The sequence below is a fragment of the Drosophila melanogaster genome, chromosome 3R, assembly GCF_000001215.4.
Source record: "Drosophila melanogaster chromosome 3R".
NCBI classification, from domain to species: Eukaryota; Metazoa; Arthropoda; class Insecta; order Diptera; family Drosophilidae; genus Drosophila; species Drosophila melanogaster.
Genome location: NT_033777.3, coordinates 16,024,885 through 16,042,745, shown reverse-complemented (window position 1 = coordinate 16,042,745; position 17,861 = coordinate 16,024,885). Strand labels below are relative to the sequence as shown.

At 41.6% G+C, this 17,861-nt stretch overlaps 1 protein-coding gene across 4 annotated transcripts, besides 1 other annotated feature; it reads right to left on the bottom strand.

Annotated features, from left to right (window-relative positions):
• Positions 1 to 949: 949 nt before the first annotated feature.
• On the bottom strand, positions 950 to 16,667 carry pnr (pannier). 4 transcript variants are annotated; one of them, NM_001275692.2, is made up of 4 exons: positions 15,908 to 16,667; positions 3,539 to 4,159; positions 3,200 to 3,476; positions 950 to 3,131 (listed from the first exon to the last, which is right to left on the bottom strand). In NM_001275692.2, the coding sequence occupies exons 2-4, from the start codon at positions 4,028 to 4,030 to the stop codon at positions 2,434 to 2,436; spliced, it is 1,467 nt and encodes a 488-aa protein (NP_001262621.1). In that variant the 5' UTR covers positions 4,031 to 4,159; positions 15,908 to 16,667; the 3' UTR covers positions 950 to 2,433. The 4 variants fall into 4 exon arrangements, with proteins under 4 accessions (NP_001262621.1, NP_001262620.1, NP_732102.1 ...); NM_001275691.2 differs by lacking the exon at positions 15,908 to 16,667 and adding an exon at positions 7,640 to 8,160 and having other exon boundaries at positions 3,548 to 4,159; NM_169697.3 differs by having other exon boundaries at positions 1,831 to 3,131; positions 15,908 to 16,494.
• Positions 1,411 to 1,512: a mobile genetic element.
• Positions 16,668 to 17,861: the final 1,194 nt, after the last annotated feature.

Sequence of the window (17,861 nt, the reverse complement as noted above, 5' to 3'; positions counted from 1 at the left end):
AAGTTGTTCACCTGTTGACTACTTCTGGTATTACGCAGACGCTGCTCGATCGCATCGGGAGTTGGAGTTGTCTGCATGGGATAGTCGGCGCCGCCTTGCCCCTTCATTGTCACGGGTGTTGTCCGGTTTTCGGACTCTTCGTGCTCCAATGCCTCGGGCCACCGATGCCCATGCCCATGCCCCACAATACCCCCTTCCATGTGGCACTTGTCGCGTGTAGTCTGGTTGCAAGTTTCTGTTACGCAGTCTCCCCAATTAATACTTAGCCTAGAGGTGGTCCAGTGACTTGGTTCGTGAAGGCATGGATGATGAATTAAGCCCACTCGTAATTGACCCATGAAAATACATTGCGTGACAATAAGTAGCATTCATTTTCATTGGCTATTAACATTTTTTTACCACTCTTTTGTAGACCTTAAATTTGGAAATTAAAATCAATGTTTAAAACTTTGTAGTTTTACATTTTCTCACGCTGGCATCTCCAACACTCATTTGTCATTGGGGAAGTCACTTAATTGCCGCAGTTTACGAAAACATGAATATGCAAATTCAACTGTTATGTGAATTATAATTATTTTTATAATCTTTCTCCCCCAAGGTTTCAATGTTGCATGCTGTGACAATAACCGAATATCCGAAATATTATCCATGTTCGTCTCTCTCCGGTTTTTCGGCTTGCAAGTTGCGTGCGGAAATTACCAAAATTCGTGTCTGCGGATTGCGATATCTTAAATTAAAGCTGCTTCCTTACCGACTAGCCCATAAAAGCAATATAAATAAAATCCAGCCGAGATTGAACAGCTGTCGAACCGGCAAAAGTTGTCCCACTCGTGAAGCCTGGGATTGCGCAACGTTCGGCTTGAATTATTAACCAGCGTTTTATTTTCTTTAAGCGCCAAACAAACGAGTTTAATGTTCCCTATTGATTTTTTTGTATTTATGTTTTATTGGCGTTTATTTTCACACTTGTCGGTGCATTCCTGGTTTTTTTCAATACAGCCAGCTTGCCAGAGCAAGTGATGCAATCACCCGTCTCCATCACTTTTTGCGATATATTTTTTTTAGCAATGTCATAAAAGCAAAGAAAACAAATAATTGCATGGGCTTTCCCATGGCTTTTGGCTAATCCGCACCTGATCACGTGCAATTGGCGCCAAGAGGTCAATAGCTTCGATTGGGTTTGTTAAATTGGCACCTTGGCAGGCAGATCACGCCTGTGTAATTTGATTGTTTATCACCAGACTGATGGTACATTTTGACAATCTGACATTGACCAACTAGCCCGTTAGTGGTTATTGTGAAAATGTCTAAGCAAATTGGCAATGGTAAAAAAACACTATTTTACTGATTTGCAGTTCATTTGGAGATTTAAATATTTACGCTGGCGGCATACAAATAGTTAATACGTTGTTAGTAAGAGGTTTGGTTTTATCATTTATCTGTTAATTGCTCTGTTATGTTACAATGCATTGTATGGATTTATAGCTTCTAAATAAATAAATATAAAAAAAAGTTAATACGTTGTAAAAAGGCTACAGTGCTGTTAAGTAATATGTAAAGTAAAGTAATGTTGACTTGTATGTTGGGTACATTTGGTGATTTAAACTGCGCTTGAAAGTAGGCAACGATTTTTATCCACATTAAGCACGACTAAAAGCTCACAGATATGGTAAAACTACTCCGTCAGTAGAAAAGGACGGAGTATACAATTTTGAGAAGAATTAGAATTTATAACAAGTTTTGCTATTCAGTTGTATTAAGTTTTGATATACAGACTAAAACGTTTTATATATCAGATCCAAAAATAAGTAATACTAAACTCAATGCATAGTTTAATACAATCTTTATTTAGCGTTCATATTAAATGGATCAGAGCTACGATATTAATTCTAGACTTCTACATAGGACTAACTGCTAAATGTTCTATTAAGTGGGTTGGTGGGGAAGTGCGGAATACTCATAAAATATTTAAGCTACTTGAACAAGATAATGTTTATGATAAAGACCTAAATGGAACTACATTATAAACGAAGCGATAATCAATATCTGTACATACACATATAACTTGATGGATAAGCACATACATATAGACGCAGATTTGTACAACAAGAATTGCTATTAGTTATTTACAAGAAATAAAAACTAAGTGCCATTCAGGCAGCTCTTAAACTAAAAAACCCCATTTGCGACCCAAAATTCAATTAAACATAGCTAATTCATGATAGTTAGCTAGAACTAAGCTATTCCGAAAATACGTTTCAGAAAGTCACACAATTAGCTAAACTTAATTAAACGAAATTGCAAACAAGGCCGAGTAGTACTAATGTCTAAAGTCTTTTCAATGCCATGATTCCAAGGAAGGCTTCAAGTGAGGGTGCAGTTTAGGAGGAGGAAGGAGATCACATCACAGAGCCAGTGTCCAGATTTTTAACTTTACGAGGTGGCCATCAGTTTGGCTGCCTGGATGACGTTGTGCTGGTGATGGTAGCCAGCCAGTTCACTGGCCGCTCCGCCAGCCATGGCGGTTGTGGTTGCAGCTCCTCCCAGCGCACCGAAGGTGCCCCCAAAGTAGCAGTTGTTCACATAGTCGTAGTTGGTGGCACTCGCCTCTGTCTTTACGCCGTAGGCGGCCACAGCGGCAGCGGCATGGAAATGATGATGTGCCGCCGCTGCCGTCACATGGTGTCCATGGGTTCCGCCGAGGTGGTGGTGGTGCTGGTAATGGGGCGAGGGAGTTCCGTTGCTCAGGGCCGGCGTCTCCGCACTGTGCGATGTGTAGGCAGACGCACTGCCTCCGCCGGAACTGCTGCCGGGCGTGTAGAGCTGCGTTCCTGCCGCTCCGTGAAGGTGGCGGGCACTCAGATGTGCCTGTCCAGAGGATGATGTCATGCTGTGGCCATGTTGCTGGTGCTGCTGTTGCGTCGTCGTCTGTCCGTAAAGGGGAAAGCATTGTTGGTGTGCCGATTGCTGCTGCTGCTGCTGCTGTTGCTGTTGTTGTTGCTGTTGCTGCTGCTGCTGCTGCTGCGCGCTGTGATGTCCCATCAAGGTGCTACTACTGCTGGTGCCGCTCTTCATATCCGTGTGCAGCTTACTGAGGCTATGGCGCTCCAGGCTGAGCGAGGGTTTGAGATCTGTAGATGGGCAAACGGTGATGAGTGTCTGGGAAAATCTTGAGTGCTTCCTCTCATGCTCCACTTACCATGCTCCTCCTTGCACTCCTTGATGGCCTCCAAAGTGGAGCCTGTTCCGGATCCAGTGCCCGCTCCCACCGCCGAACCACTTCCCGTTTTCTTGGGCTTTCGTTTCCTGGTCTGAATGCCATCCTTCCTCATGGCCAGTGGTCTGTTAACACCGTGCAACTTGTAGTACAGTCCGCAGGCATTGCACACGGGTTCGCCATCGTTGTTGCGCCTCCAAAGTGTGGTGGTCCGAGTGCCGCAGTTGGTGCAGCACAAGCCCATCCTCCGAGTGGCAGTCTAAGGTAGGGAAAACGAAGATTAGCACTTAAATCTTCCGAAGATGAAAGGGGTCTACTCACTGCACTCACCAGGCGCTTGCTAGGCTTGATCAGCGGCCGGTTCATTCCGTTCATCTTATGGTACAGTCCGCAGGCGTTGCACAGATAGTGTCCGGTTCCATCCCGTCGCCACAACGGAGTCGATATGGCACCGCAATTGACGCACTCGCGTCCCTCGCCAAACTGGAAGTCCATAGCGCTCTCGTAGGGCGAGGATCTTTGGAAGCCCGACGGATCGTAGGCACTGCGCCACGAGCCCATCATCACAGCGGCGTTTGGCGAGTAGAACTGTGCATGCGCCGATCCGAATCCTTCCGTGGTCCAGGCATTCTGCGCCGCAGCGCTTCCAAAATGAGCGGCCACGTGGTTGTACTGTCGGTTGGATGGCACGTAAACGGGAGCGTTTACCGCCTGCTGGTGATAGCCGGACACCCCGACTCCGACTCCGGCGCTTGCGGCACTACCGGCGGCAGCCAGGTCCGTGTATGCCGCAACGGCGCTACTGTGGTACATCTTGACGGCGGCGACGTGGGTGGCAGAAGCGGATGCGGATGTGGATGCAGAGGCAGCCGACAGCGTCACGTTCTGATAGTCGCCGCTGAAGTGGGGATAGTCGCGAGTCGACTGCTGATCCGATGTGGACTGAAAGAATAAAGGACAAACATATATAAGCTTTATGTTAAAAATAATGTTATAATTAAAACATATATTTTAATATATTTAAAATATATATGAATAAAATATATAATAAAATGGGTGTCGCCTGTCCGTAATGTAAATTTATTACATTATAACTAAATGTTCTGCTTTAAATTCGCAAAATATTAATAACTTAAAAGTAGAGGCAATTTAAGGTACGGCATCTTTCAGAGATCATCTTCCCTTCCATCCCTTTAAATCCCTTTTCCAACTCCCTATTCCATCTCTTTCCTTCAGGGACTGTCATTGGATGCTCTGCCACTTGGGCAACTCCCCTTGCTTGGCAGCCATTTTGGATTTGGTTCTTGCTGCAGCTCCTGCGGCTGTCTCAACACCCCTGCTCCGAATGATGCCCCCTCCTCCACGACGGAACCCGTTTTCCCGGACTGCGCCCTTTCGAGTTGGCAACTCGAGTTAATGGCGCTCTCAGCGTCTTGCCTCTCCACACTGCTCGTGTATCTGGGCATCCGTGAGTTTGTGCATCTGTATCTTTGGCTTCGCAGCACTTATCTGGTGCGTAGGCACTTCGATTTATGGGGGGGAGATGAAGGGACATGCCATAAAGTGTCATTTGAAGGCACTGGGTACTTACTTTGAAATAAAAAATTGGGATAAAAAAGTACGCATATATATATGATTTCATGAAGAATCAGTAAAACACGTATACATTTGCTTAGCTACTATCTAATAACAATTTAAAGGTACTATTGCCAAATATTTTCAAACTTAATCAATACATTGGATATTCAGCGAAACAATTGCTTTTTATTTTACTACAGTTCTTCATTGTTCATTCAACATTTTTGCACCAAATGAGGATAATGTTTTCAAGTGGCGTTTGCTATTTTCCCCCACATACACTTACATTTGTATTCCTATTTCAGAAAAGTTCAACAGCCAAAGAATCAAAAGCGCGGACAAAAAAAAAAAAAAAACAACGTAACTCGACAGCGATCATCGAAATCTGTGCTTCACATCGCCTTCAATTAAGGCGCCAATTGCATATTTTTATTTATGCGGATATATTCCAATATATTTTTAAATTGCCTTCACAGTCAGCACCAACAAAAATCGAAAAAAGAGGGGAAAACATTTGACGTCTTTATCTTATCCCACAAATTTAATGCGATGATGTATGAAATTTTTAATTTTCCTCATTCACATTGCCTCGAGGGGGCCGCAAATAAATTTTACTTGTAAACAGATGGCCACTTAAGGGGCGGGGTATTCGGAATGGCAAAGTTTGGCAATATTCATGAAATTAAAAAATTTAAATTGCAGTTGAATGTAATTGATGGCAGGAAAGTTGTTGGGCAAGAATTCACTGCAATGGATTAGTGGATTAAAATGCCGTCGGCAACTTTGATTTAGTATAAGACAATTCGAAGATACCTATAGTACCTATTTATTATAAATATGTAAAGCTTATATGAACATAAATATATATTATTGTTTTAAATGGAAGTATTTGTGTACAATTTAAGTTGTTTTTATCAGTTCTCATAATCATTCTTAAGATCCTTTTGTTGCGTATATGTACATCGTTATAGTACATTTAATTTTAAAATATATATCTGTTTAATTGACATGTTAATTTTTAGTAATTAATCATCTGACTTTAGCTTTAATTTCCCAAAGTTAAATCAAACTGGGATAATCCAACAGATTGATCGAGTGCAACGTGACGTATGAGCAATAATATTTAAGACTCAACACGCAACTGTCAAAACAAATTAATTGTGTGCATAGAATGGGGCGAGGGAAAGGGAGAGGGAGAGGGAGAGGGGATAGGTGAGTATCGGTGCATCATTTTCGGCTGCAACTCCCCAAATTCCAGCGGAGCCTGGGTGCGAAAGAGACGGCGCGACGGTGGCAATCAAAGAGTTGACCACGCGTGCATAATGACGTCGCTCCCTTCAGAAGATCACTCGATCAAAGGAGCGCCGAGTGAGAGATGCGATGGCGATGGAGTCAAAGTCGGATTGGAAGTTGCTGGGCGAGATCAAAGGAGGCGGCGACCACACGAAAAATTGTCAACAAGCCGGTCAAAGCGAAGGAAGGCAAAGCGATGAGAGGGGTTACCTTTACTACGGATCGAAAGGATCATGACGTATGGGATCCCAATGGGCGAGTCGAGGAGAGGACGCTTGGCGCTTATTAAAAAGCGATCAGCAAAAGGGACAAGTCGCGAAATCCCCCAAAGGAGGCGAGGAATTCAAATTAACAGCCATAAAAAAATCAATTTAAAAAAGTGCACTTAGCGAAGTTGTTGTCGGAAAAGTGCTAAAATGTTAATATATTTGTACATACCAAAAATTATGAGAAGTGTAAGATTCTTTTAACAAAATAATTCATACGTATCATATTTTCTTTGAGGTAAATCGAATATTTTTTTTTATAAAAAAATATGAATGAATTTATTTCAAGTGTAGAGCAGACGTGAATCAAAAGAGGATACCGAAACCTATAGCTATACCAAGTATAACGTTAATAATTTGTCACCGCAAATGAAGGAACAAAAACAAACAGAGAAAACCACTTGAGCGGGAATGGCCGCGCAAAACAACAAACAAAACAAAGGCCGAGGAGTCAGAACCAGGATGAGAAGAAGGAACCCATAGTGGAGGAGGAGGAGGAGGAGGAGGCATCGGGGGCCGGCGGATAAGTGGAGAACGAGGATGAGCGGCGCTTTGAGTGCTTGTATCTTGTTTTCATCCCGCTCTTAAGCTGGCGCTCTGCCGTCAAGTGGCGGATCCTGTTTTCCACTCACCACTCCTTGCCACTTCAGCCACCTCCACTTGACTCATTCATTCATTGATCTTCGCTATTCCTGGCTCTCACCGTGCTTTCTACTGCCCCTTTCTTCCCACTCCCCTCCGCGGATCCTTCACCAAGCTGGCAGCTTGTTTCGATTTTGGATTTTGTTTTGGCCTAATCGCTAAGCCATTTAAGTTTGCCGCCTGTCGAGGCTCATTTCATCTATGGATAGTCATTTTACTACAACTAATTGATGCAAGTAGATTAAGGAGTTATTAATGTCGATGCGATTTGAATCAACTATTTGAATCTGATCAACTATTCAGCGGTATCTAGGCAAACTAAAGTAGAGTCTTTAAGAAGTATTTACACTTTTCTGTTAAATAAATAATACCATACATATATGAAATCTTGTATTAATCAAAAATAAAGTAAAACCATTAGTTCAAAAAAAGAATACTTTAAAAATTATAAAGTATTCTTATAGTGGGACTCAAGTATATTATTTGTATTATTTGTCATCAACATACTGCCAATTTAAAAAGTAGTTTTTATGATTGAAAGACTACATCAGGTTTGGAACACGATATGCCAGCCCAAAAAGAAGCTGTAGCACAAGTTCGGTGGCATATTAACAAAAACGTGAAAAACTTGGAGTAAACTTACATCGCCATCACTCAGTAAGATGCCCATGATTTATGGCCAAAAAATTCGCGATCGCAGCTCGTTTTTGGAATGATTAATGGGCCACGCAAGCAGCTCGGTTCAAGTTGAGGTTGAAACCGATTCGGATTGAGCTTCCGATTTGGATATATTCGATTTGATACGATTCTGCTGTACAGCTAGTTATGTTATTGATATGGACGGTCGCGTTGGGAAGCGTAAATAAATAATCGTATCACAAATGCATTCAGATTAATTGCAACAAGCTCCGAAATGTTTTATTGCACTTTTACACGACGTTTGTTTATTATTTATATGGCATTCATTTTATGGGCCTTGTTGTAAGACATTTGATTAATGTGGTCTATAAAGCGATAAATTTCGTTTTAATCCATTTACGAGCACTTAACCGATTCCGGTGCTTTTGTCTCTGTTTTCTTAATTTTCGTTGTCTCCTGTTTAATTATATTTTGGAGAGCGGGAGCACAACGATCCGACTTCCTTGAGGCGAACAAACAAACTAAAAAACGCCCCGAAGTAAACAAAAACTTAATCCCAAATATCCAGATCCAGTTCCATCCGTTGCCGTTGGCGCTGACGTCGACGCCGACTGCGGCGCTGGCAGCGGATCGGCAAGAAGTCAACGGCAACAACATAAAAAGTCAATTTCATCAATGGGCAGTCCGTCGTCATCGCGCCTCTCTTTCCCGCTCCCTTCGTCCACTGTCACAATGTCACCTAATCTCCACGAGTGTGAGCGGGATGCACTTGGCTGACAGGTAAAAATTTGTAGGTGCATTTCGGAACGCAGACGCTGGCAGCGACGTCGGCAGTGGCGCTGACTCGAAAATTAGTCAATTTCATGTAAGTCTTGAAAAACGATGTCCCGCACACTTGAGCCGGGAAATCGAGGCAGGTCCGCACTTGAGACCGGAGAACGGTAGGCACTCTACCACTCGTCTTCCCTAATCCGCTTTTCCAAACCCCGATCCCGAATCCTATACCATTTCTTATCCTATTCTTACACAGAGAGAAAAGCCGTGGAAGATGTACACTTTGTTTGATCAAAAAAATATATGCAAATAAGCATTCCTAAAATATATTATATTTTATATTTAAAAATCAAAAATGTTTTTATGAACTAAGATTTAAACCACCTAATATAGATACGTTTGTGAAGATATTCAGTTACATTTTCTTACTTTTCTATTCAATTGCTATTTATTTGATCTCAATATTTACTTAATATTAATGTCATTTTTTCCTGTGTGTGTAACGAATCAGAAAACCGAGGCGATATTGTGGGTACTGAAGGTCCAGCCCATTGTCAGCAGCTCATTAAATGGACTGGGCGTGTGTCTATGCCCGAGAAAGGATCACAGGATCTAGACAGGCTCGAATTAATTGATCGCTCAGCACAGTGTGTGTTTATATACCTCCTAATGGTAGGCGATTAATTCAGATGACTCAAATTGCAAGTAGGACTAGGGGAATCACAATTTATTGTTGAAAAATGGACACAGGGTCGAGTAATTTAATGGGGTTATACGCGACTTAAATACTTAAAGATAAAATAGTTTGAAAAATATTTTCTTACGATGATTAAATAACAAATATATGAAATAGCACACATAGAAGCATGAAACAGTTTTACTATTAAGTGCATAATAAATGAATATTAGGAAAGAATATTAAACACATAAATGTACTTCAAATCAAATTATTTAAGGCAAAACATTTTATAAACTGAAATCTTTTGAGATAATTTGTAGATTTCAATTCGTCAAGTCCTGAGCCATTAGTTTCCTAATTCAGATCGACCACAAATCACTCGCAAAGCAAGCGGAGACCCTAGGAGTCGTCATTAATCAAGCAATTTGCCTTAGTTTCTGGCAATCGGCCAAAACAAGAAAAGGTTCTCGGTGAGCGAAAGAGCGGCCAGATACACTCCATTAAAATGCAAAGCATAGGTGGCAGAAAAGGAAAAAGAGAACAAAAGCAGGGCGAGGAAAGTCAGTCAGTCACAAAGCCAGTCCATGGTAGGAGAAGATGTCAAAACAAAAACCGCAGGGATGGGCTTTTCGGAGAAGGAACGCGGAGGAGGCGGACATGCGCATATTTCAATCCGCGCTGACACATCCTGCTGCGCTAATGGACCTTAATTTGTGAACAGCTTTATATATCATGCGCCAGACCGTTAATGTGATCATCCACACGATCTGAAAGCGACTGCGAACTTGAAGCTGGAGTTGGCGATAAAGTTTTTATGGGGCTTATCGAACGGAATGGGGTTGGCACGCGCTTTCCTGGAAATTGGAAAAACAGCCAGACGAAAGGCTCTGGAGAAAGTTCAGGATAGGCACTCTCAGGCCCATTCTGAGCCCATTGATAACGTGCAGACAAATGATAATTGCCCCGGCTCCACTCTAATCCTTCTCCAGCCATGGAAAAATCTTTCAATTGACTCCGTTCTCGGGGTCGGGGAAATGTCGCCAGAATTTTCAAAGTGGCGTCACCGCTTATCCGCCCCGGCCGACCCCTTTCTCCGACTATCTCCTACCCCCGCTCGAAGGGTACCCAGTGAAGTCTAACTCTCGGGTACTTTGCATCTCGATGATCACAATTCCCATTGATCGTCATCGCCATCATCGACGTCTTTCTACCCCGCTCACTGGGTACATGGATCTCCCTCTCGGCAAAGATGAAAGCGATCTTTATTGGTTTTTGTAGTGATTTTAAGTGGATTTGTGGTTCGATTCTTAATGCCGAAGTGCGCCAGGCCAGCCTCGGATTCAGAGATCCAGAGATTCGGATTCAACCTCAACCTCCGTGGCCGTGGCTGCGATGTCTCTGCGGTTATATCGTTTTTATTCAAATTTGTATGTTTATTTCTTTCTTTATGCGTAATTATGAGAATCTTCCAGCTGTCGTCGGCAGACGAAGACATACTTGGCCCACGGCTGTTGAGTGTTTTAGGTCGTTTGAGGCTTGTAATTATGGACTTTGGTTCGTCTTTAATGTCGCAAATGCATCTAGCCGGGGGAGTAAGGATGGAGGTTCAGATGAGCAGGGTTCTTTGAACGCATTTCCATCACAACTTGGGAAAGGCCAGTGCGGCTATTGACGAGTTATCCGGCGGAATTTAGTGAGGAGAAAGCGTTTTATGAGTACTTGCAGTCATCATGACACATTTTAATTTATAATTAGAATTATTAAAAGTTATATAGGACATTATAAATTATGTTCTTAAGAGATCTGAATTTGTTAATAGGACTAAATAGCATTGACTTCTTATCATAAATTTCACGTATTTCAAAGCACTACAAATGCAAACTAGTTTTTATTTACTGCTAGAAAAGTTTAGTTATTTTCCTAGCGCCACGAAAGTTGCGATCTGGTTTCGTTATCGCAGTACCATTAGGGGCTCTTTTTTAACAACCGCCGCAGTTACCCATCAAAGTAACTCCCCGAGCTCCAGTTTTCATTGCGCCAACCCCACTCCCCCCGCCTCTCCTTGGCCAGCCCGCACTCAGTTCAAGGAGACACTTGACATGGCAACTAAAACGCAGTTGAAGTGCGACGGCTACTTACAAATTTCCGAACAACAAAACGCGGAGAGCTAGCAAAGAACTCAATTTGAATATGGAAAGATAAGTGAGCCCCCAGCCCCTCTCTGTAATGATTGTTCCAATCGCTGATTTTTAGTGTGTGTCAGTCTATAAACATCGCTTTGGATAGAGGCGCATTAATGCTTATCACCGTGACTTCGGCAGGGAACTGATGGCGGAAATGGGGACTTATTGCAACTCTGGTACTGATAATAATACATTTGACTGTGCATTTTGTTTTATAATTAATTACAAGGGAGATACGCGTATCCGTGTTCGGTGAGCGCACTCTTATGTTGTCCCATTTTTTGTACCTTTTCCATGGAGCGTGTGAATAACGAAAGACTCAAGCAACGAACTTTATTCGGGTATCCTTAGTAGCCAGCATAGATGGCGTCTCAATCGGATATATTTGATCTCTGCCGATACAACGATACCAAGGAGGTGTCCCCATTTCTCCCTAATATCATTTTCTACACTGAAAAAAAATCCTATCACTCTAAGGTTACTGAATGTTAGGTAAAATTATGAAAATGTTTAAGATTTTAAAAGTATTATTGCTGTGCGAAGGCAGTGACAAGTTTTCGGCACGCGGTCCGACATATTCAGATTCTCGAAGAATTTGCCTCGAATGTGTCTCTCGATTGGGCCCCCACTCCGCCGTTCGTTCTGTCGGCTCCTGAGCAAAGCTTTTAAGTGTCTTGGCGTCGGCGCGGCTTATGTCTTCACGTCTCGCTCCCTCTTGGGTGACATTTACATTTGTGAGATCAGAGAGAAACACGCAGAGAAAGAGGGGCACCATGGGGAATTAATTGCTGTGGAAAAATCAAGATTTAATCGGCGCTCTTGACTGTGAAAAGATGTCGCCTAATTTTCTCTAGCCATTAATTAATTAATTATGGCCACCTAATGACGAAGAAGGCCGATGTACATTCGGGAGTATTCGAAAGTTTTTAATTAGCCTTTTGGCGCCGACCCCAGCCACAGATGAACTTTAAGCATCAGAAATATCACGATAAGGTTCAACTGCAGGCGGTATCGATATCAGTTTTCTCCAGCAGAATTTATTGTTGGAGGTCGTGCACCACAGCTTCCCCTAAGACCCACCGATATGTCCGGAGATTATGGCTCCCTTGCGTGGGTTCCACAAGGCCCCGATTGGATAAATCCGCCTTGATAGCAATATCGCCATGAATAAGGCGAGCTTATCGGACTGACTCTTTGTATTCAGACTCAAAATTATACCATATATGATTTATGTGGAAATGCGATAGGAATTTAATCTTGCGCCACTGGTAAACAATATTTGCGGATAAGGATTGGAGAACAGTGACCGAATGTTTCGATTCGTGCTTGACATGGATCCGAGAAATATTATTATTCATATTTAAACAAAAACAAAAATGATCTGCAGTCTATTTCCTAATAACAATATTCAAAAGCAATGAATAATTTATTGAAAAAAATTTACTTAAAGAAATTCTGTTAGTAGATTTTCAAAATATAGCGCATATAACCCACACAGCAAGCAGCTCAGACTGCTGACGCCAAGTTCCCGGCTACCGAGAAGTACCAGGACCTCGCCAGGATCTCCTATCTGCTGGTAGGGTCCTTGGCTAACACGCAATTAGCCGTCGTCTCGCAGAGCACGGCAGGACTTCCATGACGGTGGGTCAATGGGTATCCAGTCCAGGGCTGTACTTCCTATTGGGCTCAGTGTTTCTGGCCCGTTGACCTGCTCGATGCAAAGTGCAGCCAGGGCATTTATCATCCGCCTGCCAGTTGTTTCTGCCGCCGATACACTTTCCACTTGCGTGCTGCATTCTCGGAGCCGGCTCTACCTGAATGAATATGGTTATGGATATGTCTACATGCCGGGTTCGGTTCAGTTTGGTCTACTTGGGATTGTGCTGTGTGGGCTGGTGGTCAGCTTGGCGAGCGAGTGTTGAAATTGCATAATTAGGTTGGGCTGTGCAGTTTGCGTTTTAGCCAAGTTTGCCTGGGGGTTGCTCGAGCAGAGTTGCCATGTCGCTTTAGAAAATTAAGAAAATATTTATTTCTGAGCCGTTGACCTTTTTATTCAAAGTTACGGAAAAAAATGAATGAATTACTATATTATACAAGCACAAGTTAGAAATGTAATTTTTCTGTATGCAAATATTTTCGTACTTTAAAGATATATATATTTTGGTTGATTCTTCTGTATTAGATATCGAATAATTGACTCAGGTGCCTGGTAACCCTACCTCTCGATGACCTTTGACTTGGCCTCGCCAAGCAATTTGGGTTACGATTTATGATGCAATTCCCGAAACATTCTTTCGGGCCATAGCTGGAGACAAAGTCAGAGCCATTTAACTAGTTTTGTTTTGCCTTTTTTCCTGATGCTTGAAGCCAATTTCAGTTTTATGGGTTTTTGTTGGTCTCATAAAAGTGTCATAAATTAAAAGGCGCTTAAACACGCACACAGATCCACCATCCAAAAACCCACTGCAAATGGATGGAATAGGGATCATGTAACCTGTGCCACTGGTCACACGCAGCGCTTTTGACTCATGACCTCCTCCGATGGCATAGAGGGCCATGAGATTGGCTAGCCTTTGGCCTGCTTTTATGGCCCCTACGGACTTGCCTTTACTGTTTTCCACCTAATGATTTTATGGCACTTTTTGCAATATTTTCCTGCGTTCGGGAATCTGCCGTCATGTTGTGTCATTGTCAACACGGTCCGGCCCTATGGGATTCCATTCTCCGGCCTCTCGGATGTCTGGGTCATCCATTCTGTTGTCCAGTTAGTGGTGGCGCCAGCAGTTAATTGCTTTATGGAATGGCACTTGTAAGTGCCTTAAGAAGGACGACAAATGCGTGGCCTCTGCTCGGAAGTGAAAGTGAAGCAAAGGGTTGCAAGGTAACTAATTGGCCTGGTCTAGGATAAGTTTAAAAATGATAGGGTTGTCAAGGTTTTAACAGTTCAAGGAGCATGAATTTATTTATTTTTTTTTTAAGATTTTTTTTCCATTTGCCATGGCTTTTCTTAGAAATTGACAATTCTTCTTAATTGTTATGTCCCAATCCCTATTTTGCACAAAAATTAACAATATTATTAAAAAATTGTTATTTCTTTAATTATTACCATTACCATTTTAATATTGTAGATTTTGTTTGCAAAATAGAAATATACACGCAGAGAATATTTCATATCTACATATACCACAAATGGTAGGCGATAAGACCACTTTAAGTGAAACCAAATCATAGATAAATTCTATTCAAGATGCCTAATTGTAACCAAGCCATTTCATTTCTATTCTTTTTCTCTAAAACCCCCTCGCTACCTTCATTGTCAGCTGCTTACACCTTGTTCTAATTTATGTGCATTACCAAAGAGTTTTGGCCATGTTTCGAGCGGTGAGGAGTCGAGACCCTAATGAATAGTGATACCAGTTAATGTTAATGTTAATTCGAATGTTAATGACTGCCGTCCGTTGTTCTCGCAAGTTTTGCACTGGAGTCTTTTGTTGGGGTTGGCCCGAGTCGGCAATATATGTATCTGCAGTGCAATTGTGCGAGTAATTATGCCAACTACTGGCACTGCAAGTGAGTGTTGAAAAATTCATGAAACAAGAGCCAGTTTTTCACTGTTTTCAACGGCTTGTAACATTCGACTGCCGTTTGGCTGGCTCCCATCAATAACGGGCAAGCAAATGGAAGTCTGAAAGATTTTTGACACTTGGTCTTTCAAAGGGGAGCTAATCGAAACAAAACTGCACTCATGTCAACTGCCAATGGACGCCAAGTTCATATCAAAACCCCGGCGACAACCCCTTTCCTTTGCTCTCTGACAGCTCAAAAGTTGATCGGAAATTTATGGCATTTCTTGCTATATTTTATGGCAGTTAATGCCAGAATATAAAACGCAAGCGCATAAATTACAATTCAATTAAATTATTGATAAATACAACAATGCCCGCGGCAGTATAAATTTGATATATGCCCAGCCGCTAATGGCACCATCGAAAATGATTTAGTTGCCAATTTTTGTTTGAAAATCCAAATTTACAACCCTTTCACCCCGTTGGCTTCTGGGTATATGAAAATGTATCTTAAATGATTTCCACCAGCTTTGTCGTAGACTATCGCGAACGAGTTTATTTATTTAGATCATTATCTTAACGCAGTCTTTACACGTTCAACATTAGTCCCATGCTAATTTCATTGTTGATCCATAAAGATTGTGTAGTGGTCGAGCATTAGCTTAGCTAATTGATATAACAGATCATATTGCTTATGTCTAAGTTAAGCTGTAACTGTTCTCACACAAAGTTGCAGTTCGCCAATCGTTGAAATAGATCATTGAATGGCACTTAACAGCGGTCTAATGAGTCGCCACTGGGGTTGAAACCAGTTTTTTAATTTTGTGATGTTCAAACAAATGGAGATGTAAAAATTAAGACCATTTGATAAATAAGGATTGTATTATAGAAGAATTTTTTCATTGCTGATTAGTTATAATTATTGGACCCTTGAATTTTTAAATTGAATTTCAACAGGGATTGTTTCAATGGAGGATGTGTACTCCGTTTTTTATAAATAAGTTTATGTTTTAAATTAAATTCATTAATAGCCACTTAACTAAGAGTCTTTAAAATAACTTTAAACTTACATTAATCAGTAAAGACAGAGAGTATCTGCTTTTTTCTGTCCGTTTGATTCGTCTGCGTATCTCCAATGGCTTTGTGTGATTTATGCTAATCAAGATTCGTATGCCAATTGGCAGTTATGGCACCTAATGGCCTTTTCGTCGAGCGGTTAAACAGAAATGTAAACTGCTTTTAAATCGCATTTATTGTTTTCACAGCAATCGTTTTGTGAGTTTTTGTTTTGTGTGCGCGGTTTTTGATTTGATTTTGAATGCCGGAGTCCAAATAAAAGCGCCACAAATCACACGAAATCCACAAATATTTGATGGGTATGAACAAAAAAGGCAAAGATCACAGATCACTCACACATACACTATTGATTTCGGCAGCTAAAGATGGCCAATGAAACAGCGGATGCGAGAACCGAAACCCGCTTAATTAATCAAATTGCGAGCTATTAAAAACGGTCAGTTTTCCAGTTTTCAATTGATGAATGATAGCTGTTTGTAGATCACTACTATTTTTGCTTTTTGGCGACGGCAATTCGCGTTCCGGTCGCTTCATTCACTGCGTTTCGCGTGTCGCGCATAAACGTTCGGAATCCAACTGAAGGCAAGGAATTTCAAATTCGACGGGGACTCCTTGTCGCACCGCCTGCAACAGTGTGTGTGCGCGTTCTGATTGGAATGGGGAAACTCTGGCACACACTTACGTGGTATACGGTCACACACGCGCGTTTCTTTTGGGCTTCCGGTTGGATGTGCGCTGAGAGAGCGACTGACTGCACTCTCGCGGGCAAACAAACGGGTTTTCCATACGCACTCACACACACTCACACTCGCTATCGATAAAAAAAGTGGGTGTTGCCTTGCCATCGCGCGCTCTTCCTCTCTCTCACACTCACTTAGCAGGCCGTCTTGCTAGCTCGCTCTCTTACTTAATCAAAATGTGGCCATATTAAAGTAAGCTTGATTTGCTGTTTAGATATTGGTGAGCGAAAGAGCAAGAGAGATGAGAGCGAGAGAGAGAGCGAGAGACAGCGGCTCTCTGGGGACAGCCCACTTTGTGCTGGCTAACGCGGCGTATGCGCAATGTTTCCCCTTCGCAGTTTAAGCCCATTATATGCGCTAATAAAAGGAATAAATTACCAATATCAAAGCCATAAGCCAAGACTCCTTTTTCCGCTGGTAAAATCCACACTTTATGTGCTCTTTAATTGGCACCTTCATAACTCTTCTCCCATCGCAATTAACAGCCATGCTATATACACTTACTTATGTACATATACTTACATATACATGCGAGTTCGTACTAGTACTGGCCTGCAATTTATAGGTTTAACGCCCACTTTTGATTTATTTATCAGATAATGTCTTCATTAAGTTGATGTAATTTACATACATTCAATCGGAACGAACTTCAGAGGTGAGAATAAACAAAATCTTTCTGATTTACAAATTAGTTGTGCCATTCATTTGTCATAATGCAGATAAAGCAATCAGTTAACGCTAGTTTCGATGAATAAATTTTAATTACAACGCTGCAAAAAGATTTCTATGCGAAAATTATTTGATTGCAAATTACATACGTTGACTTATGCGGTTACACTTGAAGATTTTCTTTTAAAATTATACACGACTTATTTATTATTATTAATAATGACTAACTTTATCGTGCAATAATTAAAAGCACTTCATAAACGAAAAAAAAAAAATAGCCACAAAGGATGAATTTTAAACTTGTTCATCTTTGGTCTCAAATTTTTTGAAAGTACAAATAAATTGCCGCAATTGACGAAGTTGCTCTTTAAAGAAATTGTCATCTTTGATGGAGCGTTTCGTGTTATGGTACTTATCGGTATTTCACATACGATGTGACTAATGTGAACTCAACCCACGCAATTACATAGTCATATTAAAATAAGATTCCGTTTTTGAAAGATTGTCATTTCGTGACACATTCACCCCCAAAAAAAAG